This window comes from Talpa occidentalis, unplaced genomic scaffold (genome assembly GCF_014898055.3).
Source record: "Talpa occidentalis isolate TD23 unplaced genomic scaffold, MPIMG_talOcc4v2.1 talOcc4.9, whole genome shotgun sequence".
In the NCBI taxonomy this organism is placed as follows: Eukaryota; Metazoa; Chordata; class Mammalia; order Eulipotyphla; family Talpidae; genus Talpa; species Talpa occidentalis.
In genome coordinates, this window is record NW_023605305.1 from 73,506,575 (window position 1) to 73,532,118 (window position 25,544).

A 25,544-nucleotide genomic window follows, 5' to 3' on the forward strand; every position below is an offset into this window, starting at 1 on the left:
AGACTCCACTCTACAGGGAGTAGGGTGTGGGGAGGGGAGGAATTGGGGTCAAAATAAGGGGGGTTACAATTGTATGGGGAATATAAAAATAAAATTTATAATAAAAAATTAAAATAAAAATAAAAATCATGAAAATGAAAAAATAACATAATTTATTAAAAATATATATGTTTTCATAAAAAAAAAAGAAATGGACAGAAGAACTTAAAAGACATTTCTCCAAATAGGAAATGCAAATGGCCAACAGGCATATGAAAAAATGATCAACATCCCTTATAATCAGGGAAATGCAAATCAAAACCACCCTGAGATACCACCTTACACCAGCAAGAATGGCACATATCAAAAAAAACAAGCAACAACAAATGTTGGCAAGGATGTGGTGAAAAAGGAACTCTCCTACATTGCTGGGGTGGGGGGTGAAAACTGGTCCAACCACTATGGAAAACTGTTTGGAGGTTCCTCAGTCTACTAAAAATGGAATTACCAAAAGATTCAGCAATTCCACTCCTAGGAATCTACCCAAAGGACACAAAACCATTGATTCAAAAGAGCACCTGTACCCCTATGTTTATTGCAGCACTATTTACAATAGGTAAAACCTGGAAACAACCCAAATGCCCAAAAATAGATGACTGGATCAAGAAGACGTGGTATATATACACAATGGAATATTATTCAGCAATCAAAAAAGATAATCTCATGCCATTCATGGCAACGTGGATGGAGCTAGAAGGAATTATGCTCAGTGAAACAAGCCAGAAGGAAAAAGAAAAATATTGGATGGTTTCACTTATAGCAGGAATATAGGGGAACCCAATAAGACATAAGTGTAAAAAAAATAGTGACAGTACAAAACACAGAAAGCAAAAACAGACTATTATGAATCAGAGACATACTGCAGGAGAGGAGGAGAGAGGGGGAGGAGAAAGAGGGAGGGAGGAGCACAGGGGACTGTGGTGATGGTGCCCGGGTGCCTTGGGGAAGGAAATTCTATGGGGACTCAATCTGAGGGGGTGGAGGGAAGCAAATATTGTTTAAAAATAAAATAAAATAAAAAAGTTATAGTTGGTCTTAGTGATGTCATTTCCTAAACCACATCCTTTGGGTGCCATCTTCACTTAAAAATAGACTATTTTTAAAGAAGTTTTAGACAAAACTAGCAGGCAAACTATAAATCTGAGTCATATAGCAGGGGAGGGGTAGAATGAGGGTTTAAATTAGGGGAGGGAAGAGCATAAGGGACGATGGTGACAGTTCACAGGTGATGTGGTGGTGGGAATTTTATGGGGACTACACCTGAGGAGAGAAATCAAACATTGTACAAAAATGAACAATGATGTAAAAAAATTAATTCAAAAAAAATTTTAAATGACTTAAAACCCATTGTCTCCACATAATCAGCACTGGATATTTCAATAAATGATCATACCTTATCTGTCCATATACCCACGTATAAAATTTACATTATATTGAAAAAATAAGCAAAGTAGTTTTAGGTTTATAACAAAACTGATTATAAAGTAGTTTCCATATAACTCTCTCAACCCCCAGAGTATACACACAGGACTCAGCCTCTGCCATCACCAGCCCTCACCAGAGTGGTACATTTGCCACACTGATGACACAGCTGTATCATCAGATACAATTGACAGTAAGCATCATGCAAAGTCTATGGTTTACATTAGGTCTTACTCTCGGTGTGATGTATGGTAGATTTTATGGGTTTTTGACAGAGGCATAAGTGCATGTAGCTATCATTATAGTAGCATAAAGAATACTAAAAATATCCTTATTCTATTTATTCATCCCTCTCTCTCCCTATCTCTTCCAAACCCTAGAAAAAAAGATTTTTTTTTTTTACTGTCTTCTTAGTTTTCTTTTTTCCATAAATTCATATGATGGAATCAGACAGTATATAGTTTTTTCAAACTGGCTCCACTCATTTACCAATATTTATTTAGGGTCCTCTAAGCCTTTTTGTGACTTGATAAGACCTCCTTTTACACTGAATAATAGCCTATTGTATTACCGTCCTACAGTTTACTTATCCATTCATTAGATGGGTGATATCTTGGCTACCTCCAAGATAAACATTCATGTACATGTTTTCATGTGAACTTAAGATATCAACACATCTGGATAAAAATACCATGGAGTTCATTTGCTGCATAGTATGGAAAGATTATGTTTATTTTTGTAAGAAACATGTAAACTATCTTCCAGTATAGCTGTGCTGTGAGACCTGGGGTGCTCCACATTCTTGCCATGATATAATGCTACTACTGTGTTGGATTTTAGCTTAAATGTAGTATTTTCTTTCATGTTGCATTCTAAATATTTTCTAACTTTTATTGCAATCCTTTTGGATCCATGAGTCATTTAAAACTTGTTGTTACCAATTTCTAAGTCTCTAAACTTTTAAATTGATATTTAATATTAATTGCATTATTGTTAAAAATATATTTTCTTGTCATGGTATCTGTAGAAACTTGCTTTATAATCCAATAGGAGATCATTTTTTGATTTTCCACATGCTTGAAAGATTGTACAATCTAACATCGGGGGGACCCTGATTTAGTGTATAAATGAATGCACTTTACCTCCTCACCCCACCCCCAACCTGCCCAATCTGTCCTGGTACTTTTCCCTTTGCCTTGGCTCCTTGAAGATTCAGGCCTTGTCTTGAAAGTTATTGTACCTTGTTTCATGATCTGAGTTCTACCTTCAAACTTAAGAAAGGGATGGGCAGGCAGGATTAATTTAGACTGCCAAGCACTTAGGGATTTATTTCTCTCTTGGTTACTCCTTCTAGACATTGCATGTGTGCCTGGACAACCCACGGCCTTGTGCTGGGATGATTTTGCTTTGGGAACTAAATCCTCACTCCTTACACAGCTCTGCTATCAGTTTGGGACTGAAAAATGCCCTGACCTGTGTCACTGAGCCAGAACACACCTTTGACCCAAGAGAAAGCCCTAGTTCAGTGCCCCACCCTTTCCCTATCATTACTTTCTTGTTATAAGATATATGTTTATGGTCTGTCAATAAAGGCTGTGTTCAAAGTCTAGGGCCCCATTCTCCTAACACATAGTCATGCGTGTGTTAAGAGACTATCAGAAAAATCGCAGTTTCCATCAGTTCACACTGAGACTCTCCATGATGGTGGCACCTGGGGTGGCTCAGCTGAATTCTCTTCCTTCTAATTAATCTACCCACATGTCCCTGCTGTCACCTGTTCCCCTGCTCGAGATCGACCTGAAGGACAAGCATGGCCCTCATACTCACTTTGGTTCTCAGTCTCCTCAAACTGGGTTCAGGTAAGCCATCAAGGCTGGATGTGTCCCTTTTCTTGCAGATGGACAGTTTTAGGTCTTGACCTACAATGGCCACAGCATGGTGGGATGGGGAATCTGTGGTATTTGGATTCCCCCTGCTTCTTCTTGCACCTGCTAACTCTGTGCCATGGGTGTGGGGCGGGGGCAGTGTGCAGTGTTCAGGCACTGTGGAAACGATGATAATAGAAAGACAGGAGAGAACACTGAAGAAAGGCCGCGGTGATGAAGAGGGCACACACCAAGGGTGTTAACATAAATAAATCAAATGTTTGTCCTTTAGGTAGGGGAGGTTTGGATTGAAGCACCAAGGTTTCTGATTTGGGTGCCAGGTGGAAGGATACATCACTTAGGACATTTGAGGAAAAAACAATGTGCCCAGCTGATGACACACTGAGGAGGAAACATCCTTGACAGGTGACCTGGGGTAGGGGAGTTGTCCAGATCATTAGTTAGGAATAACTTGGAACCTGGCATATTCTGTGGAGAAAAACACTTTTTTTCCTCATTTCAATGACCATTGAACATCTCTTATGTAGGATATTGAGTAATTCAGTAAAATCCCATAGGAAGATACAAGTTAGAGGTTCAAGGAGTCAGAGCTGTAAAAAAGAACTGTGATCACCACTTGCCTGATCAAATTCAGACTTGCCACATGGCTACCTATATCTGCTTAGCTGAAAAAGGAAATAGAGGCACTCAAAACATGCTCCATTTTCTACAACAAAATCCATGAGTCTTACTCATAAGAGAGTCGCTCATGATGTTAATTTTCATCCAACTTACAATGCATTTTTCTGACCGCCCTGTTTCCAGAAGAGGCAGTAGCATGTTATGGAAATGTCTTTATAGGCATACAGATTACTTTTTAAAACTCCCATTTCCTCTGCTTAGAAAGTGTGTGTCGTCTGACTCCACTGGGTGTCAGTTTGCTCATCACAACAATAAGATGATGTCACATGAATGACAGTGCTGTTGTGAGAAGTGCACATAGCACGGAGCTCCACTAGCACAAAGTACATGTTTACAACAGGCACTTTTCTCTGATTCTTCAGGAAAGAAGAGTAAAAGTAGAAAGAGTTGCTGCAGGTGAGGAAAATGACAGCAGCAAGTGCTGGTCATAGGAACAGACACTACAGAACACATTCCACACCCCGGAAGCTGCACTGCTGGCCGCCAAGCTGAACCAGACTGGTCCCCAGCACAGAGCAGGGATAGGGTTGTATACAGGTGGTTTGTTTAGAAGAACAAAAGTGAGGGAGCAGGGGGAGTAAAATATGAATGGGGCAAGTCATAGAGGTAGTGAGCAAGTCACTGCCATTTGAAACTGGGACTCAGTTCCACTGGGACTTCCTGAAGAGCCATGCAGATTACAGCTAAACTCTTCCCAACAATACTGCATATGACATAGAGGTACAGGTTCGCACCCCTCAGGTTTATGATACCACACTACACCCACCACCAGAACACCTCTAGCCCTCCACCATAGTGCACTGGGTCCCCTCTCCTCTTTGCTGCTACCCCTGCCTTCTCCTTCCAGTAGTCTCAATTCTACAGTCAGATTTCTAGGGTTTGCTTTGATTTAGTCTTGTCTGTTTCCTTGTTTTCTTTCTTTATATTCCACATATAAATAAAATCCTTCATTATCGGTCATTTTCCTTCTTAATTATTTCGCTTAGTATAATCCCTTCCAGTTCCATTCATGTTTTTGTGAGTGGCACAATTTCATCTTTTTTCAGAGCTGGGTAGTATCCCCTTGTGTATATGTACCACATCTTTTTAATCTACTCATCTGTTATTGGACACTTCGGTTGCTTTCACAGCTTGACTATTGTAAATAGTGCTACAAGAACACAGGTGTGCAACATTACCTGAATAAAAAATAATATTAAAAAAAATCTGCCCAGCATCCACTGTCTCCTGCCCCCACTGGTGAGATATGCCCCAAGGAATATTATTATTATTTTTTGTTTATTTTCTTTTTTATTTTTATATTCCCCATACAATTGCAACCCCCTGATTTTGACCCCAATTCCTCCTTTCCCCGCACCCCCGCCAAAGTGTGTCTCTGGTTCATAGTTGTTTGTGGATTTTGATTTTTTCTTTCTTATAGTTATTCTTTTTCCTGGTCCCTTATTTAGGTTTTCTAGATTCCTGTTATGAGTGAGACCATCCGGTATTTTTCTTTTTCTTTCTGGCTTATTTTGCTGAGCATGATCCCTTCCATCTCCATCCATGTTGCTGCAAATTGCAAGTGTTTATCTTTTTTGAATGCTGAGTAATATTCCATCATGTATATGTACCACATCTTCTTGATCCTGTCATCTATTCTTGGGCATTTGGGTTGTTCCAAAGCTTAGATATTGTAAATAGTGCTGCTATAAACATAGGGGTGCAGTTGCTCTTTGGAATTAATGTTTCTGTGTCCTTTGGGTAAATACCTAGGAGTGGAATTGCTGGATCATATGGAAGCTCTATCTTTAGTAGGTTGAGGAATCTCCACACAGCTCTCCACAATGGTTGGACCAGTTTGCACTCCCACCAGCAGTGCAGGAGAGTTCCTTTCTCTCCAAATCGTTGCCAACAGTTGTTGTTGCTAGTTTTTTCAATATGTGCCATTCTCACTGGTGTAAGATGGTATCTCATAGTAGTTTTGATTTGCATTTCCCTGATTGCAAGAGACGTTGAACATGTTTTCACATGCCTGGTGGCCATTTGTATTTCCTTTTTGGAGAAGTTTCTTTTTAGCTCTTCTGCCCATTTTCTGACTGGATTATTAACTTTCTTTTTGTTGAGTCTCATCAGCTCTTTATAGATTTTTGTGATCAGTCCTTTATCATTAGTGTTGGGTGAAAAAATGTTCTCCCAGTTGGAGGGGTTTCACTTTGTTTTAGTTCTTGTCTCTTCTGCTGTGCAGACGGTCTTTAGTTTGATGTAGTCCCCGCTTTTTAACTTTGCCTTCACTATCACTGCTTTGGGTGATGCATCTGTAAAGGTATCTTTGAGGTGCATGTCATGTAGTGTTTTGCCTATATATCCTTCTACATATTTTATGGTTTCAGATCTTATGTCTGGTTCTTTAATCCATTTTGAGTTGGTTTTTGTGCATGGTGTGACGTAGTAGTCAAGCTTCATTCTTTTGCATCTAGTGACCCAGTTTTCCCAGCACCATTTATTGAACAAACTTTCTTTGCTCCAGTGCATATTCTTTCCTCCTTTGTCAAAGATTACTTGACCATAGATCTGTGGGTTTATTTCTGGGTTTTCTGTTTGGTTCCATTGGTTTGCGTGTCTGTTCTGGTTCCAATACCATGCAGTTTTGACTATTATGGCTTTGTAGTATAGTTTGAAATCTGGGCAAGTGATGCCTCCATTCCCTTCTTTTTTTTTTTCAGGAGGATTTTGGCTATTCGGGGTTTTTGGTTGCTCCATATGAATTTCTTCAATATTTTTCCTATTTCTTTGAAGAATGACATTGATATTTTAATTGGAATAGCATTGAATCTGTAGATTGCTTTTGGTAGGATGGCCATTTTGATAATGTTAATTCTTCCAATCCATGAGCAGGGGATGTCTTTCCATTTCTTTGTGTCTACTTCTATTTCTTTTAACAGTGTTTTATAGTTTTCTTTGTATAGGTCCTTTACTACTTTTGTTAGGTTTATTCCCAAGTATTTGATTTTTTTTGTTTCAATAATAAAAGGAATGGTTTTCTTGATTCTTCTTCTTCAGATTTATTGTTTGAGTATAGGAAGGCTGCTGATTTTTGCATGTTGATTTTGTATCCTGCCACTTGACTAAACTGATTGATTAGTTGAATTAGTTTTTCTGTGGAGTTTTTGGGTTTCTCTATGTATATTATCATATCGTCTGCAAATAGTGATAGTTTGACTTCTTCCTTGCCTATTTGGATTCCTTGAATGTCTTTCTCTTGTCTTATTGCTCTGGCTAGGACTTCCAGTATTATGTTGAAAAGCAGTGGTGAGAGTGGACATCCTTGTCTTGTTCCAGGTCTTAATGGGAATGCTTTCAGCTTTTCACCATTGAGAATGATATCGGCTGTTGCCCCAAGGAATATTATATCCTCAGTTTTTCTTGGTCTCCCTGAACCCCTGCTGAGCAGCTTCTTAAGAACAGAGGAAGCCCTCAACAGGGAGGCAGAGGCCAGGCTTCTAGGTGGAGCTGGAACTCGACATGGGTGGGCCTATCTCACTGCTGGAGGGCTCCGAGGTGAGAGAGAAGGTCACAGGTCTCAATGTCTGCTGGGCTAGGTTGCAGCTGAACAGAAATCCTGATCCCCATTTTGTTTCTGAGGACTCTCCTTCAAAATGCATGAGTGAAATACATTTCAGAATGATTTATGAAACATTTAAAATAAGAAATAGGGCCTCCCTGGTGGCGTAGTGGGTTGGGTGCAAAACTGCAAAGCTTTCCGCAGCCTCCACAGCGACGGTTTTATTCCCGGCCGCCCAGGGAGATGCCTAATTGGCGTGGCAGACCTCTCCTGTAGCGCCCGCTGCTCCCCTCAGCAGTGTATTTTGGGCCTTCTGTCTGTTCTGTTCCCAGTTCTGTCTCTGGTGGATTCTCTCACCCTCCTGCACATCTGGCCTGTACCCCAGTGCTTGTATAAATAAATAAATCTTTAAATAATTTAAAATAAAATAAAATAAGAAATAATTGATTTTAAAATAAAAATATCCACTTATTTGAAAACTTGCCTATGATATGCTTTGCTCAGGTTACACATCAGTTCCTCCATGTGTCTGTACATACCACTTACGAATATATGTGAATTTATAGAGTTGTTCACAATTAAAGGGGTGTGTGCATAAAAATTGAAGGGAGTGATTTTCCAAAGTTTTTGGTCTCTCTAAAAGAAATTTAATCGTGAAAAAATGATGTGATTTATAGCAGGAAAATTACTGGAATGCTAATAAGAGGATCTGCATTTATACAGGGTCTTTCACGCCACTAATTAGTTTATTTAGTCTCTTTGAGACATTGTCTTTTCATCCTGGAAATGGGAATATTAATAACACACACCACGAGGATGTTTGTGAGGACTGAATGAAATAACTGATGTGAACTGTGCAAGGCCCTGGGGTTAGAAGGAGAGTGTAATGAAAGCTCCACCCACTGCCAAGCACATCCCCAGGCCACTCTGGCCCTGAGTGGACACTGGGAGGGATTTGCTCAGTTATCTGCTAGTTATCTGCTGTTTCCTCCCACAGGCCAGTGGCAGGTGATTGGGCCAGACAAGATGGTCCAGGTCTTGGTGGGGGAGGACGCAGTGTTCTCCTGCTCCCTGGCTCCTGAGACAAGTGCAGAGGCCATGGAAGTGCGCTTCTTCAGGGATCAAGTCTCCTCTGTGGTCCACCTCTACAGGAATGGGAAAGACCAAGTCAAGATGCAGATTCCAGACTATCAAGGGAGAACGGAGTTGCTGAAGGACTCCATGGTAGAGGGGCATGTCTCCCTGAGGCTGGAGAAGGTCACTCTCTCAGACTCTGGTCTCTATGGATGTTTCTTCAGTTCCCAGAGTTTCGAGCAGGAGGCCTTCTGGGACCTGCAGGTGTCAGGTCAGTCACCGATTTCAGAGAACCCATGTCTTCGTTGTCTTGTAGAACCATCAGGAATTTTTGAAGTGTTTCTTGAAAAGGGAGTTTAAAAAAAATATCTTAGACAATTTAGTTAGAAGACAACCTACTACACTATTTGTTCTATGTGTATAATTCTAAGTTATTTCATCATATGTGTAGATTTACGCAACCACCATGACATCAAGTTATAGATCTGGCCCAGCCCCACAAAGTTTACTGTATCTCTTTATAGTCTCACAAGTCTCTTTATCAACCACTTTCCCAATCCACTCAACCACTAAACTCTTTGCCATTTCTGCAATTTTGTCATTTCTTCAGTGTTATTCATATAGAATTATACAGTATGTAACCTTTTCAGATGGGCTCTTCCATTCAACACTGTGCCCTTGAGCTGCCTATACCAATAGTTCATTACTTCTTACTCCTGTGCAGTACACCATGGTGTATATGTGCCTGGATTACCAGCTATTCACCTACTGATGGATGCGTGTATTGTTTCCACTTTTACTTATACAAATAAGATGTCCATAAACATTCACGTACAGGTCTTTGTATACATGTTAGGTTTCCATTTATCTAAATAAATGTCCATTAGTGGAATTTCTGGATCATATGCTAAGAACGTGTTAAGAATGATTTTAGTCAATATTTGGGGAGATGGACAGTGGGTTTATAAAAAAAGAATTTAGCTAGCCATCCCTCCCAGATGAACCCCAGACAAACACTGATCTTTTACTTCAGTTTTTGTCTTTCCCAGAATTGCCATATACTTGGAATATTACAGCATATAGCTTTTTCAGATTGATTTATTTCACATTCTAATAAGCATTCAAGGTTTATCTATATCTTTTTATGACTTGATAACTATTTTTATAACTAAATAATTTGCATTGTATGGGTATGTTTAATTTTATTTATCCATTTGTCCATTGGAAGACGCCTTGATTTGGCAAGTATGATGAAATTACTATAAACATTATTATGCAAGATTTTGTGTGTATGTAAATTTCAACTCATTTTGATAAATAAAAACTAGTGGAATTGCTTCATAGCATGTTAAGAGTATGTATAGTTTTGGAAGAAGCTGCTAGACATTCTTCCAAAGTGGTAGTACTATTTTCAATTCCCATGAGCAAAAAATGAAAGATTCTGCTCTACCACATTTATTTTATTTTATTTTTATATTCTCCATACAATTGCAACCCCCTTATTTAGACCTTTCCCTGCCACCCCCCACCAAAGTGTCTCTGGTTCATCGTTGTTTGTTGATTTTGATTTTTTCTTTCTTAGAGTTATTCTTTTTCCTGGTCCCTTATTTAGGGTTTCCAGATTCCTGCTATGAGTGAGACCATCCTGTATTTTCCTTTTTCTTTCTGGCTTATTATGCTGATCATGATCCCTTCCAGCTCCATCCATGTTGCTGCAAATTGCATGTGTTTATCTTTTTTGAATGCTGAGTAATATTCCATTGTGTATATGTACCACATCTTCTTGATCCAGTCATCTATTTTTGGGCATTTGGGTTGTTTCCAAAGCTTAGCTATTGTAAATAGTGCTGCTATAAACATAGGGGTGCAGTTGCTCTTTGGAATTAATGTTTCTGTGTCCTTTGGGTAAATACCTAGGAGTGGAATTGCTGGATCATATGGAAGCTCTATCTTTAGTAGGTTGAGAAATCTCCACACAGCTTTCCATAGTGGTTGGACCAGTTTGCACTCCCACCAGCATGCTGTACCACATTTTAAACAGCATTTTGTGTTGTCATTGTGAGGGAGTTTAGTTATGCTTTAATTTACAGTGCCCTAGTTACCATGCCTTATGCTTTCTTGATATCTATAAATATTCTTTGGCAAACTATCCAGGTATTTTGTAATTTTTAAATTAGGTAACTTGATTTTTAATTAAGAATTATATCAAAATATAGTTGACAAATGAAGTTCTGTACATTTAAGATGTAAAACACAATTTCATACTTTTATATACTGTAATATGATTACTGCTATAGCATTAGCTAACACCTTATCACGTTGAAAATAGTCATTTTTCATTTGTGGTAGAAAATTAAGATTTAATTTCTTGCAACTCTGAGGTTTATACTAGAATATCATTTTCTATCATAACTATGCATTAAGTATTTTATCTACTAATTGCCAGTTTGTACCCTTAAACAACAATCTGACAATTTCCCCACTCCAGCCCCTGGTCAGCACCATTTCACTCTGATTGTTTTGACTTTTTTAGATTCTACATGTAAGTGATAGCACTCAGGATTTGTCTTTCTCTGTCTAACTTATCTCACTCACTTAGCGTAATATCCTGAAGGTCCATCCATTTTGTCACAAGTGGCAGGATTTCTTTTTATCTTATGGCTGAAAATATTCCAATGTATATGTATATTTGGAGATTAGAGTATATGTATATTGTTGATTAGAGTGAGCAGTTAAAATCATGGAAAACTTATCCCATGTAAAGAAAATTCTGTCAGTCTGCTCCACTAGCCACAGTAAAAACCAAGAGTGTCTCTTCCCTAGAAAGAGTGTCTCTTCCCTTACCAAATGAGTTTGGTAAGTAACAAATTTTATCATACATTTTGGTGCATGTGTGATGTTATTGGTCTTGACATCTGATTCAAATTTTGGGTGGGCATGGTGGGGTTCTCCTCCCACTACTGGAAGGTGATCACAATAGTATATATTTTTTCATCCTTTTACTTTTACTCCTGTCATTGTATTTGATATGACTTTTTTATAGTTGGGTCAATTCTTTTCTAACCTATTCGGCCAAATCCCAAGGTTTAATTGGTTTGGTTGACTTATTTAGATCATTAACATTTAAGTAGTTGTGGAGATTTATGACTTCATATGCCATTTATTTCTGCTTGTTTCCTTTAATTCTCCTTCACTTTTTTCTCTTTTTGATTCTGTGACTTACTAGAACTTTGTTTTTAAGACAACATGTTGACTAATTCATGGTTTTTTGAGCACATCATTTTGTATAGTTTTCTCAGCAGTTATTTTGGTTATAACAATATAAATAAATATTTTATCACATTTACTGCTACCAACATTTCATCACTTTAAGACAAACCTTACTTGGGTCTTCCTACTTTTGAAATAATATTGCCTTGAGCACCTCATTGATAGTGTTATAAATTTTGATTCAACCATCACATGAATTTTCAAAACTCATATGGATAGTCTGGTTTGTTTTTGTTGTTGTTGTTTTAATTTTACTTCTTTCTTGATGCTTTAAAATCCCTTCCTTTAATATTAATTTTGTGTGAAGAATTTCCTATATACATTCTATAAGGTTATGTTGGCTAGCAACATATTCTCTAGTTTTTCTTCTTTGGAGAATGTCTTAATTTCTCCCTCATTTTGGAAGAATAGTTTTGCCAGATGTTAGATTTTTCTTTTGACAGTTCTTCTATCACTTAAAAGATGTTGTGCCATTATTTTCTAGCCATCAGTGTTTCTGAGGAGAAATCTACCGCCATTTTAATTGATGTTCCTATATATGCAGTATGCCTGTTCTTTCTCTGGATGCTTTCCTGTTATTTTCCATAACTTTAGTTTTCAGAATTTTAATTATCATATGTCTAGATGTAACTTTTATTGTTTTTTTAATTTGGTATTCACTCAGCTTCTTGAAACTATTGATTTTTGCTTTCCACCAAAATTGGAGTTTATCTGCCATAATTTTTTCTAACATTTTTTCAGTCCCACTATCTCTCTTCTTTCTTTTTTGGGACTCTGATGATATAAATGTTTCAACTTTTGTCAGAGAACTGAAGGCCCTTGAGGGGTATATCCTTTTAAAAACAATTATGTTCTTTCTGTTGCTCAGACTTGATAAATTTGATTTCTCTATCCCCAAGTTCTATTTTCTGTCACCTCTACCCCTCTGTTGAACACATCCAATAAGTTTCTTATTTGTTATTTAATTTTTAAGTTATATAATTTCTACTCGATTTTTTTTTAAGATTTTATTTTATTTATACAAGAGCTGGGGTACAGGCCAGTGGTACAGGAGGGTGAGAGGATTCACCAGAGACAGAGTGGAGAGCAGAGCAGGCAGATGGATTAAAAGCACTGCTGAGGGGAGCAGTGGGTGAGACAGGAGAGGTCTGCCTCACTATGTGGGAATCTCCCTGGCCGGCAGGGAATCAAACCCGCACTACAGAGGCCGCGGACAGCTTCACAGCCAGGGAGGCCTCGATTCTTTTGAAAAAACAATTTCTATGATTTAGTGAGGTATTCCATTTTTCATTTGATTTGAGATAAATTGTAATCATTTCTTGAAGTACTTTTCCCGACAACTATTTAAGTCTTTTTCAGATATTTATCTCAGTGTTGACTTAAATAAATTGTCTATTATCATATAAAATAATATATTCTTGATTCTTTGTACAATGAGTAATTTTTAATTGCAATCTGGGTGTTTTGGTTATTATTGTATAATTAAGTGAACACTATCTAAAATTTCTATTTTAGTATATAACCATGTTGTTTAAGTCTAATTCTGAGTTTCCTGGCATGCTTTGACTAGTTGTACCTTGATGGACAATTCAATTTTCTGATATATTCTAGTGTTGCTTGTTGAGTAGAAAGTGTGTCCCAGATGAGACGCTCTGTTGTACATAGCCTCACACCCATTCTTCCTCACACATCACAGTCTAGAAATGCTAAATGCTCATATGTTGCCTCAGTCAGCTAGAGCTGCTATAATAAAAATATCACAGACTGGGTGGATACACAACAAAAATTTATTTCTCATTGTTCTGGAGATTGGGAAAGTTCAATATCAAGCTACTAGCCAATTTGTTTCCTGATGAGAACCTGCTTCCTGTCTTATAGACAGTTGTCTTTTTTTGCTTTTTTGTTTACGGTAAGAAGTTTCCATAAGAGTACAATGCCATCATGAGAACTCCACCTTCTTAGCCTAATACTTACCAAAGTCCCACCTCCAAAATCCATAACATTAAAGGTGAATGTTTCAACAATTTAATGTTTGGTGGACAAAACCATTCAGTCCACAGCATAGGTCCTTAAACACAACATGACTTGTCTGTTTTTTTCACCATGGTATAAAGCTGAGCTCTGTTTGGCATGTTTCTCTCTCTAGTCTCCCACATGCAAAACACCCATTAATCTGACACAGCAGGATGCAAATATCACCTCCAGGAAAGTGTGACTTCTCCTGACATTACTCACTCTCATTTCAGTGCTCAGTTGGCCATGCTTCCCTAGGTGCATTTTTCACAATGAAATACAATTTTTATAGTTGCATCCTCTTTTGGCAATGAGTTCTGAGAGCCTGGTTCCTGTTATTTTTAAGGCTTAATCATAGGAAATTACAAAGGTTTTAACTGATAGGCCGCATGGGGGAAAGCTCCCTCCCACATCAGCCTTAGTGTATAGACAGTGCTTTGCGATCTCTGAATGAATTCATTGTAGTCAAGGCTCAGACTCACTGGCTATTAATGTTCTCATGAATATTTATATTCTAACCCCATGTTCCTTCATTCCTAGTTGTTATCTAAAACCTTGGGAAGTGTTATCCTCAGGCATCTCTGCCAAAACCTTCTTATCAGAAAGAGGAAGGAAAACCTTGAATATACTTTTCCCCACTCTGATTTAGTACCCTATAGTTTTCTACAGCTCCCCATCCCTGTCCTTTTGAATGCAGAGTCCATGAAGGTGCTGGAGGTGTTTGTTCAGGGCACCCCCCAATAGTGACACAGTCCCTATTTCTGCATTGATACATTTATTCCCAGGCTAGCATGTCATTACATGAGGGGAAAATGGAATAGGGAGGAGTCACCATGTGTATATGCTGCAATAATAAAGGTTAAAATTTCACTGCTACTTTGATTTTGAGTCATTGCTAATTTAGACAATTTATTCTGACAGTTGGCAATTTAGATCTCTCTCCCTTATTCCCCACTATGGTCCTGAAAAGTTCCTTATTAGAAGGAGTACAATCTTTTTCATATTATACTTAAGCCTTATCAGTATGCATGCTAACTGAACAAAGATCATGGAAAATCTTCTCTCAGTGTTGTAAGTGTATATATGTATGGAAGAGAGGAGGGAAAAGAGACAAATGCAGGAGGGGTGGTGTTAGGTATTCAAGCTTCATGAATTTGGCTCAAACAGCTACAGCCTTGTAGTTAATCTTTGCATTCACTTCTCTCCTGTTTTCTCAGAACCTGGCTCAACTCCTCTCATTTCCATTGTGGGCTATGTTGATGGAGGCATCCAGCTGTTCTGTCAGTCCTCGGGTTGGTTCCTTCAGCCCACGTTGGTATGGAGAGGTCCACAGGGACACGATTTGCCCTCGAGCTCCAATGTAAGCAAAGATATGCATGGCCTATTTGATGTGGCGACCTCTCTTACAGTCCAAGAAAATGCTGGGAGTATATCATGCTGCATCCAGCTCACTGACCAGGGTCAAAAGGTGGAATCCAGAATATGGATAGGAGGTGAGTGGGGATAGAAGAAACTAAGGAAGTGGGTGCTTAGGTAATCCAGGGGAAGAACAGAAGCATCTATTTCAGAGTCATTATGTGATACTGTCTAATTTTAATGATTAGTTTTTAAAGCCAAATATTGATGAGTTATAAAAATAAAATTACAAACATTTAATTTGTTGGACATAAGTTTATTTATAATTCTAGAGGTGGTGAATTAGGTGTTTCTTTCACACATGATCATTTTCATGGCACATGCCTCCAAAATCTACATATGCAAATTTAGGGAAGATAATGTTAGGAACACGAAAAAAATGCTGACTTATTTTCTAATAATAAATGAAAATAATAAAACACTACTCTATAAGACAGAATTTCAGGAAGAGAATTTCAAGAAGAATTTTATTTTTTTAGGATTTATTTATTTATAGAAGGGCTGGGGTGTAGGTCAGAGGAGTAGGGGTTGAGAGGATTCACCAGAAATAGAATGGGGAGCAGAACAGGCAGATCTACTGAAATACGCTGCTGAGGGGAGTAGCAGGTGAGACGAGAGAGGTCTGCTGTGTCATATGTGGGTCATGTCCCTGATTGGGGATCGATCTCAGGCCACAGTGGTGATAGTGCTAGGTCTTGACCCCTAGGCTACCAGGGAGGTGCCCCTCAGGAAGAATTTTAAAGATAATTTCAGGAGGATTTTAAAATAGTAAGATAATTAATGTAAATCCAAGTATGTTAGTAATCACAATAAATATAAACATACTTGACTTGCCAATTAAAAGAATGTTAGATTGGATTAAAAATAATAACAATACAAAATACAACAAAACAAAACAAAAACAAACAGACAGTTATAAACCAGAGACATCCTACAGGGGAGGGGAAGCAAGAGGGGTCGGAGGGAGGGAGAGAGGAGCACAGGGGACTGTGGTGATGGTGCACAGGTGCATTCGTGGAGGAAATAATATGGGGACTACACCTGGGGGAGGGGGGAGCAAACGTTTAAAAATGAACAATGATGTAAAATATATATAAATAAATTTAAAAAATTAAACTCAAGGGGTCCTCCCTGGTGGCAAAGGATTAAGTCTCAGGGGGCTATCACTTCCATGGCCTGAGTCCAACTCCCCCACTGCTCCCCTCAGCAGTGTATTTATTTCAGTTAATCTGCCTGTTCTGTTCCCCACTCTGTCTCTGGTGAATCCTCTCACCCCCACACCTCTGACCTACACCCCAGTTTTCTGATGCAAAAATAAATAAATAAATTTTCAAAAAAAATGAACTCCAGTGTTAAAATTCATGAGGAAAAAATGTAACACATATGAAAAATTTTCAGTAGCAAAAGCATAACAGATAAATGTTAACCAAGAGAGCACCACAACAAACATATTAGTGTCAAGAAAAGCAAAAAGAAAAAAAAGTTTTGAGGGAAAAAAGGCCTTATTAGAACAGGTATTTCATAAAAAGTTTATAATAAAACTTTCAAACATCTATGTATATTAAATTATTTCTATTAACATCATTTAACTGAATTATATCATGCTTAGAGAGTGTTGTCTGAATGATGCCAATTCTATGACATTTTCTGAAAGCCACTTTATGTCTTTGTTCTTCGTGGAAGCTTACAAGGAGAGAGATGTAATTTTTTAGGTAATGTGATGAAATATTTTAAAGGTACCATATATTCCATAATTTACCTATGTGTTTAATATAATTCTATTGAAAATTTGAACAGAGTATTCTTGGAACGAGAGAATTTGATTGAAAATTTATGTGACTGAGTAAATGGCCAAGAATTGCCAAGACACAGAAAAGAAACTGAAATGCTTCCTCTGATGATGTAAGACATTTCTCAGAGCAGCGATGATGAAGCCAGTCAAAATATGGGCACAGGGATAGACAAACAGACAGTGTTACAGAACAGAGAACCAGAAAATAATCCACACCTGAACAGAAAGTGCTGTGCCAGAGGTGACATTACACATAGAGGTGTGTGAAGAAAATTCCATTCAAACAATATGTAGGAGAAATTATAGAAAAACATATCTTAAATCAAGCTATATTTCTATTCAGAAATAACTAAAGGGTCTGTGGGTTATTTTTCAGAGACATTTTTCCAGCCCTTCCCCTGGAATTTGGTGTCTCAGTCACTGGGAGTTCTCTTCCTTGTTCTATATGGTATTATCATTGGTCTGAGCATTTTCTTCCACAAATACAACAGTAAGTGAGATAAAGCATGGGGCCCTAGCTCATTCATGCATCTAGAATGGCCCGGGTCAGGGACCCGGGTTTGTTCCTCCTGGGTTTGTTCCTTGACCACAAGGACCACAGTCCTCATCCTCCTCCAGGTTGACCTGAAGTCGCTCCCTTGGAAAATGTCCCTTCTACCAGGCCCATTCTACTTCACAGAGGGTCCACAAATGGGGATGGAGAATTATTTCAGTACCTATAGGACTGGCATACATTTCTAAGAACACCAACAAGAACCCAGTAAAGAAAGTTTCAATGTAGTTGAAAAGACTTAATAACAGAGCAAATAAAAGTGAAGAAAATATGATCAAATAATATTCCATTTCAATAAGAGTTTCTTATCCCAAGAATGAATTTTCTCCTCCTTGGGAGTAATATTGCTCTGGAGAATGCATTCCACAGTCCCACCTCCCTCCCAGCTGCCTTCTCCCTGGTGATCCCCATCTCTACTTCCGGAGAGTCCTACGTGTCATTTCCCGTTCTTCAGGGTGAATGTTTCTGATCTCTCATTTTACCCCAGATAGAGATTCTCAGCACAAGAGCTGAGACTGGGTTCAAAAAGCAGTTCTAGGGTACCCCTACCTTTACCCACAACTCACCCTCCTGAGTGGAGCTAGAACTATTTGTACCTACACTTCTCTGGGTCAACCTCTGGATATTGTGTGTTTTTTTCCAAAGAATATCCAGGCAGAATTGGGTCAGTATCCTGTCATGCTGTGAGCCTTCCAATCCTGGTGCTTCTGGGTCCCTCCTGTTCCCTGGGTTGAGTCATCTATGAGTTGTCTTGCTTCCAAGCTGGATAGGGTGCATGGGGAAACCAGCCAGGGCAGCTGACTTGCCCTCCCATCTATTAACTCATCCTCAGACATTTGGGGATTTTTAAGATGGCTGTTGGGATCCTGATCCTTCTAAAATTGCCTGCAAATTATGACTATTGGGACATTCAGTAAAGTGAGGAGCTATGGACTTCATGAGATCTCTTTGGGGGTATAGACCCAGAGTGATGGATCCCTTTGGGGAATCACATCCTCCTACCTGCTGTGATGCTTTGCTTTGTGCCTTTATCCAAGTTTGTATCAAACATGAAATAGTCTTCTTTTTGTATTAGGGAAACTGCACATAAACCAGGTAACAATGTTACCCAGAATGGTTTCCTCTCTCCCTTGGGAATGTGTTACATGATATGAGCCTCTCTTATGTTGTCTGTTTTCAGATCCGAGAAGGAAGCATGGAGTGGAAGGTGAGAGAAGTTGCTCCTCCCACAAACCATTTATTTGTCACTTCTAAGGCCCTAGTTTATGATTTCTTAAACCTGAGGCCTATGGGACTCTGAAGAGGCAAACTTGTAATTTATTGCAGATGCTATGCATTTTGTAGGGAACGCCATCATTTTCATCAATTTCTGGTGGGTCTAGGACACCAAAAATGGGCGCCACCCTTGGTATTTTTCCTCTCTGTTCCATTGCTCTCCATTTGAGCACTGATCATCCTACTCTTTTGCTTTTTTTCAGAATTGAGAAAGGCCCGACAGTATGAAGGTACCAACACCTGGGGAATTTGAGTGAAACAGAGCCTTGGGAGGGCATGGGAGGCAGAGCTACAGAGATGGAACAACTGAAGGACGTTGAAAACCACCTGGCTACAGATGATGAGTCACTGACACCTAAGTCCATCCCAGGGAACCACTCCCCCAGACCCACTCTGAATGTGGGAGAAAAGAGGGCTGGGGCAGTGTCAGGTAGGGGTAGTTACAGGGAATTGAGGGCACTAGTAAATGACCAGGGAACTGGACTGAAGGGAAAGAAGTGAAGTTTGGCAGAATTGAGAAGGAAGCTGGATATAGGAGACAGAGGGAATGATTAAGCCCTGTAAAGTCAAATAATGGATTTTACTAGTAGAAAAATAGTAGGGTTTGGGTGATATACAAAAGTTGGTTTCATAATTGGGCATTACTGGGCATTGATGAAGCCCTTAGCTTCATTGAAATGGAAGAGGGGCTGAAGGCACAGTGTGTGGAGAAATTCTGCCTCTGTGACCTCCCCTGGCCACACCCTGAGTTGGTCTACAGTGACCTCTGGACCTAGCCCAGGTCTCTCCCCAGTAACTTGTGCTTTCTCTCTCCTACAACGCACCCAGCGGACGTGACTCTGAACATGGACATGGCTCGCCCCCAGATCTACACTTCTGAAATCTATAGGAAGAAGGATCCCTTCTTAAAGAAGAAATTTAATACCAAGATTGTGGTTGCTCCTCAGAGTTTCCAGGGAGGGAAACATTACTGGGAAGTGGAAGTAGGACACAATGAAATGTGGTGTTTGGGTGTGTGCCTGGATATGGACAGGAGGGTAAATGAAATTTTGTCTCCCTACAATGGTTACTGGGTCCTTGGGTTGGAGACAGAACATGAGTATTTCACATTTGATCCCCACAGAATCATCCTCTCTCTCAGATTCCCTCCTACACGAGTGGGGATTTTATTAGATTATGATGGTGGGACCATCTCCTTCTACAATATAAATGATCGATCCCTTATTTGTACATTGAAAAATCAATTTGAAGGCTCATTGAAGCCTTTTATCCTATATGGTGAGAAATACAAGACTCCCATAGTCATCTGCCCAATATCCCGGCATCAAAAAAAAGCCCATCCTCAGAGGAACCCCACCCCGATAGAAACAGAAAATCTAGAGCCCTCCTCACAGGTGAAAATGCCCCTCCTCTCAGGAGTGGGACTCAGTGGGAAAACATCACACACTCCCCTCCAGGACACTGGCCTCTCTCAAAAACCAGAGCCCTGTGGCAGCCACCAGTAACAGCTTCCAAATGAACAGAATTTGGACAGTCATGTGGGAGTCAGGGTGGGGAAGAAAGAGGTTGACAGTGAATTGAACTTCCACCAACTCTGCATACTCAGATGACTTTTTGAAAGTCACAATTCCCCAGGTTCCTCACCTGCTAAGACATTGATTCCCCCCTGAGGGTCCTATTGCAGGCTTCTGAGACAATGAATTTGAATCAGACTGCATCTTGAGAATGCAATAATGTTTACTAATATGTGTTTTATATTAAAACATTTTCTCAAATAAGATCTCTTTATTTATTATATAATTCATTTTTCTCTATTACAAATCACTCATGGAATAGTTTTGTATATTTCCTCTGTACCAAATCAATATAGTCAGAATAGTTGAAGAAGAGGGATACTTCCCTTGCTAAACATTTTATAAAACCTATTTGCCTTGATCCCAAAATAAAAACATAAGAATCAAAAAGGAAAGTTACAGGTCCATATCCCTCAAGACCTTAGATGCAAAAGTTCTAAATAAAATTGTGACAAACTGAATCTACTCTGTATTCTAAGGATAACAAATCACTTCACAGGTAATTTATCCCAGTACTACAAGGCTGGTATAATCAATGTCTACTACTGTAATTCACTACATTAAAAAATTGAAGAGAAAAACAAATCATCCCAATAGATGCAGAGAAAGAACTTCACAAATCCAGCATCCATTATTGATTATTAAAAAAATCTGTCAGCAAAGAAGTCATATTCATCACTAATAAGCACATGAAACTATGCTCTACATCATTAGATGTTAAGAAAATGCAAATTAAAACAATGAGATGTCCTAACCACCAATTAAAGTGGGTAAAATTTTAAAAATACTGACCAAACTCAGTGTTGGTGAGGATGTGGTGAAACTGAAATGCTCATTCATTATTTATAGGAAGGCAACATTGGACCATCACTGTGCAATACAGTTTGGCAGTTATTTTAAATGTTTAACAGTCACATACTATGTGATCCTATTGTTACACTAAGAATTTGTCAATAGAAAAGGAAATACTTGAATATTCAAAGCAGCTTTATTTGTTTTTTTTAAAGATTTATTTATTTATCCATACATACAAAAGCCAAGATTCATGGGAGGGTGAGAGGATTCACCAGAGACAGAGCAGGGAACAGAACAGGCAGACTGATGAAATACACTGCTGAGGGTAGCAGTGGGTTAGGCAGGAGAGCTCTGATGCCCCATGTGGGACCCTCTCTGGCCGGCTGGGATTGAACCAGAGCTGCAGAGGCTGCGGACAGCTTTATAGCACTGCGCTCAACTGCCTGAGTGACCAGGGGAGGCCCAGCAGCTTTATTTTTAATTGCCAAAAGTGGAAAAAGCCCCAAACCAGTCAAGTATATTAACACATTATCATTTCATATAGCTACATTTTTTGAATGTAAGTGTTTTCGATCTCTTCTTTTAAAAAATTTCAAGTTATCAATGCAGTGTTATTAACTATGGTCACCATGCCTTCCATTAGACCCTCAGAATTTATCTACCTTAAAACTGTAAGTTTTTACCCTTTGACATACATGTCCTAATCTCCTCATCCTCAGCCTCTCACAATCACATTCTACTCTCTGTTTCTATAAAATCAACTTAAGAATCCCACAGTAAGATTTATTCTGTGCATTATATCTCTTCCTCCATCTGGCTCGTCAGTTAGCATAATGCATTCCAGCTTTATCCATGTTGTTGCAAGTGGAGACATTTCCTTTTTTAATGAGTGAATAATATTTGAATATATATTTCATATTACATTCATCTCAGATATATAATCCCATTTCTAGGATATACATCTGAAATAAGTAAAATCAGTATCTCAAAAAGATATCTACACCCCAGAGGGGGAGAGGGCACCCACTGCCAGGGCAGACCAGGCACGCAGGGGAGTGTGTACCCGCATTGCCATTTTAGAACAGGGACCTTTCCTCAAACTGTCAGAAGGCTCCCTGCGGAGCCAGAGGTGAGCTGGGAAGTTCGCCCACCCTAGGCCCCTTCTGGCCAGCAGTAGGAGCCCAGAGGGGGAACAGAACCCAAGGCCCTGGCAGACAGGGCAAGTAGGGGAGTGCTTACGTGCATTGCAATTTTAGAACAGGGAACTTTCTTCAATAAAGACTGCTTGAAACTGACAGAAGGCTCCCTGCGGAGCCAGAGGGAGAAGGTTCCCTGCACAGTCAGAGGTGAGCTGAAGGCTGGTCCCGCCTGGCAGGAAGTTGGAGCCCAGAGTGGGATCCAGTTTTTTGGAACCCAGAGTGCAATCCAGCTGCCCCACCTCCAGGGGAGTTTGTGGGGCTTCAAGACACACCTTTGTAATTAAACACAGAAGGAGAAAATATTCTGTGACAGTGACCATTAACATACTCAAAGTACCACAGCCTCACTAGACTTCTGGCATAAGAGAATTTGACTCGTTTGGACCACCAGTTTCTGAAACCCCACAAAAAGCACACCAAAAAGATGCCGGCCAGTACCAGCGGCACAGTGTCCAAATGCACACAGCAAATTAGAAGACAGGCAGCAGGGAGAAGAAAAACTACATGCAACTTAGCAAATCCTCAGGAGAAAGACACACCACAAAAAGAAAACCACCCACCAGATGGCAATGACAGTGACTTGGAAGAACTTCTGAGCATTCCAGAAAGAGAATTTAAAATTGCCATGATTAAAAAACTGATAAGTCATAAAGGAAAACAATGATAAGGGGAAAATAATCAACGATCAGAAGAATGAAATTGAGTCCCTAAAGAGGGAAGTAAAAAAAATGCAGGAGATCAAGAATTAATGGAGGCCAAAACAATTCTGGGAAAAGCAATGAAAGCAGAATAGATGAAATGGAAGAACAAATAAGTACTCTTGAAGACACAGAAATAAAAAGAACCAAAACAGAAAAGGAAAGAGAAGTATGAATGAAAAAGACTGACAAAAGACTTCAGGAACTAATGACTCCATGAGGAAAGGAAATATAAGAGTTATAGGAATCCCAGAAAGAGAGGAGAGAGATGTAGGAACAGAGAAAATATTCAAGGAAATAATTGAAGAGAACTTCCCAAACATGAAGGAGCTGAAAATACACATACAAGAAGCAAGAAGAACACCAAACTTCCATGACGAAAGGAAAAATACAGCAAGACACATAATAGCAAAGCTCCCAAGAATCCAAGACAAGGAAAAATAATGAAGCTGACAAGAGGGAAGAAACAGATAACATTCAAAGGAAAACCAATCAGACTGACATCAGACTTCTCCGAAGAAACACTACGGACAAGGAGAGAGTGGAGGGACATAGTCAACAGGCTCCAAGACAAAAAATGCCAACCAAGAATACTCTATCCCACAAAGGTTTCCTTCCTCTATAAAGAAAGAATAAGGACCTTCCCAGACAAACAGAAACTCTGGAATATCATTACGACTAAACCCCCACTCCAAAAGAATACTATAAGGAATCCTAAAGCCATAACCAACAGAGGGATGAATAACAACGAAAGAAGACCCAAAAAAATTATTAAAAGAATAAATAAATAAAACCAGAGGAAAGACAAACACAATAGCAAATACAGATGCTAACATATCAATATTAACTCTAAATGTAAATGGACTAAACTCTTCAATAAAAAGACACAAAGTTGCAGCCTGGATTAAGAAACAAAACCCAACCTCTTACTGTCTCCAGGAAACACATTTAAGTACAAAAGATTAAAATAGACTAAAAGTTAAAGGATGGAAAACAATCCTACAAGCAAATGGACCAAAAAAGAAAGCAGGAACAGCTATAATTATATCAGATAAAACAGATTTCAAACTCAAAAAGGTAAAAAGAGACCTCAACAGTCACTACATAATGATCAAGGGGACAATACTTCAAGAAGAAATAACACTCATTAACATATACTTACCAAATGAAGGAGCACCAAAATATATCAGACAACTATTATCATCTTTGAAAACAGACATCAGAGAAAACACGTATGTAGTAAGAGACTTCAACACACCACTATCAACAATGGATAGATTAATGAGACAAAAAAAAATAAAGACACTAAAGCTCTAAATAAGGATCTAGAGCACTTGGGCTTAACAGACATCTACAGAACACTAAACCCAAAAAAATCTGAGTACACATTTTTCTCAAGTGCACACGTATCATTCACCAAGATTGATCACACACTGGGACATATGACAAACATCAACAGATACACCAAGATCGAAATTATACCAAACATCTTCTCTGACCATGAAGGTAGCAAGCTAGAAATAAACCATAAAAAGAAGGCAAGGAAGTCTACAACCTCATGGAGATTGAAACCCACACTACTGGAAGACCACTGGACGAATGAAGAGATCAAAGAAGAAACTAAAAAATTCTTTGAGCTGAATGACAAGAGGACACCAATTTCCTAAATATATGGGATGCAGCAAAAGCAGTAATAAGAGGAAAATATATAGCAGAGGCTTACATCAAGAAACAAGAAAAAACTCAAAGAAACAGCCTAATCTCAAAGCTCAAAGAACTAGAAAAAGAACAACAAAAAAACCCTAAAACCAGAAGAAAAGAAATAATAAAAAACAAAGCAGAAATAAATGAAATCGAAACCAAAAAAAAAACAATCCAAAAGATCAATGAAACCAAAAGCCTATTCTTTGAAAAAATAAATAAAATAGACAAACCCCTAGCCAGGCTTAAAAAGGAAAAATGGGAGAAAGCACAAATAAACAGGATCACAAATGAAAGAGGAGAAATCACAACAGACACAGCAGAAATCAAAAGAATAATCAGAGACTACTATGAACAGTTATATGGAAACAAGTTCAACAATCTAGAAGAGATGGACAAATTCCTACGACTCTGCAATCACCCAAAGCTAGATAAAGAAGAAATAGAACACATAAACAAACCAATTACAAGCAGCGAAATTGAAATGGTAATCAAAAACCTTCCCAAAATAAAAGCCCAGGACCTGATGGATTTACAAATGAATTCTACCAAACATTCAGAAACGAACTAGTGTTTATCCTTCACAAACTCTTCCAAAAAAATTGAGAAGGAAGG

The 25,544-nt window shown here is 38.8% G+C and overlaps 1 protein-coding gene across 1 annotated transcript; it reads left to right on the top strand.

Annotated features, from left to right (window-relative positions):
• Positions 1-3,271: 3,271 nt before the first annotated feature.
• Positions 3,272-20,467, top strand: LOC119236819 (butyrophilin-like protein 8). The gene is made up of 9 exons (XM_037500777.1): positions 3,272-3,320; positions 8,567-8,914; positions 15,144-15,419; positions 17,511-17,624; positions 18,202-18,206; positions 18,333-18,351; positions 18,868-18,894; positions 19,166-19,192; positions 19,791-20,467. Exons 1-9 carry the CDS (start codon positions 3,272-3,274, stop codon positions 20,465-20,467), a joined length of 1,542 nt encoding a protein of 513 aa, XP_037356674.1.
• The last annotated feature ends 5,077 nt before the right edge of the window (positions 20,468-25,544 follow it).

Bases quoted from the DNA above. Each gene is read 5' to 3' on its own strand.
- LOC119236819 (XM_037500777.1), top strand. From the start codon at position 3,272: ATGGCCCTCATACTCACTTTGGTTCTCAGTCTCCTCAAACTGGGTTCA. The intron at 3,321-8,566 runs GTAAGCCATCAA...TTCCTCCCACAG, and splicing joins TCTCCTCAAACTGGGTTCAG to GCCAGTGGCAGGTGATTGGG. The intron at 15,420-17,510 runs GTGAGTGGGGAT...GTTATTTTTCAG, and splicing joins ATCCAGAATATGGATAGGAG to AGACATTTTTCCAGCCCTTC.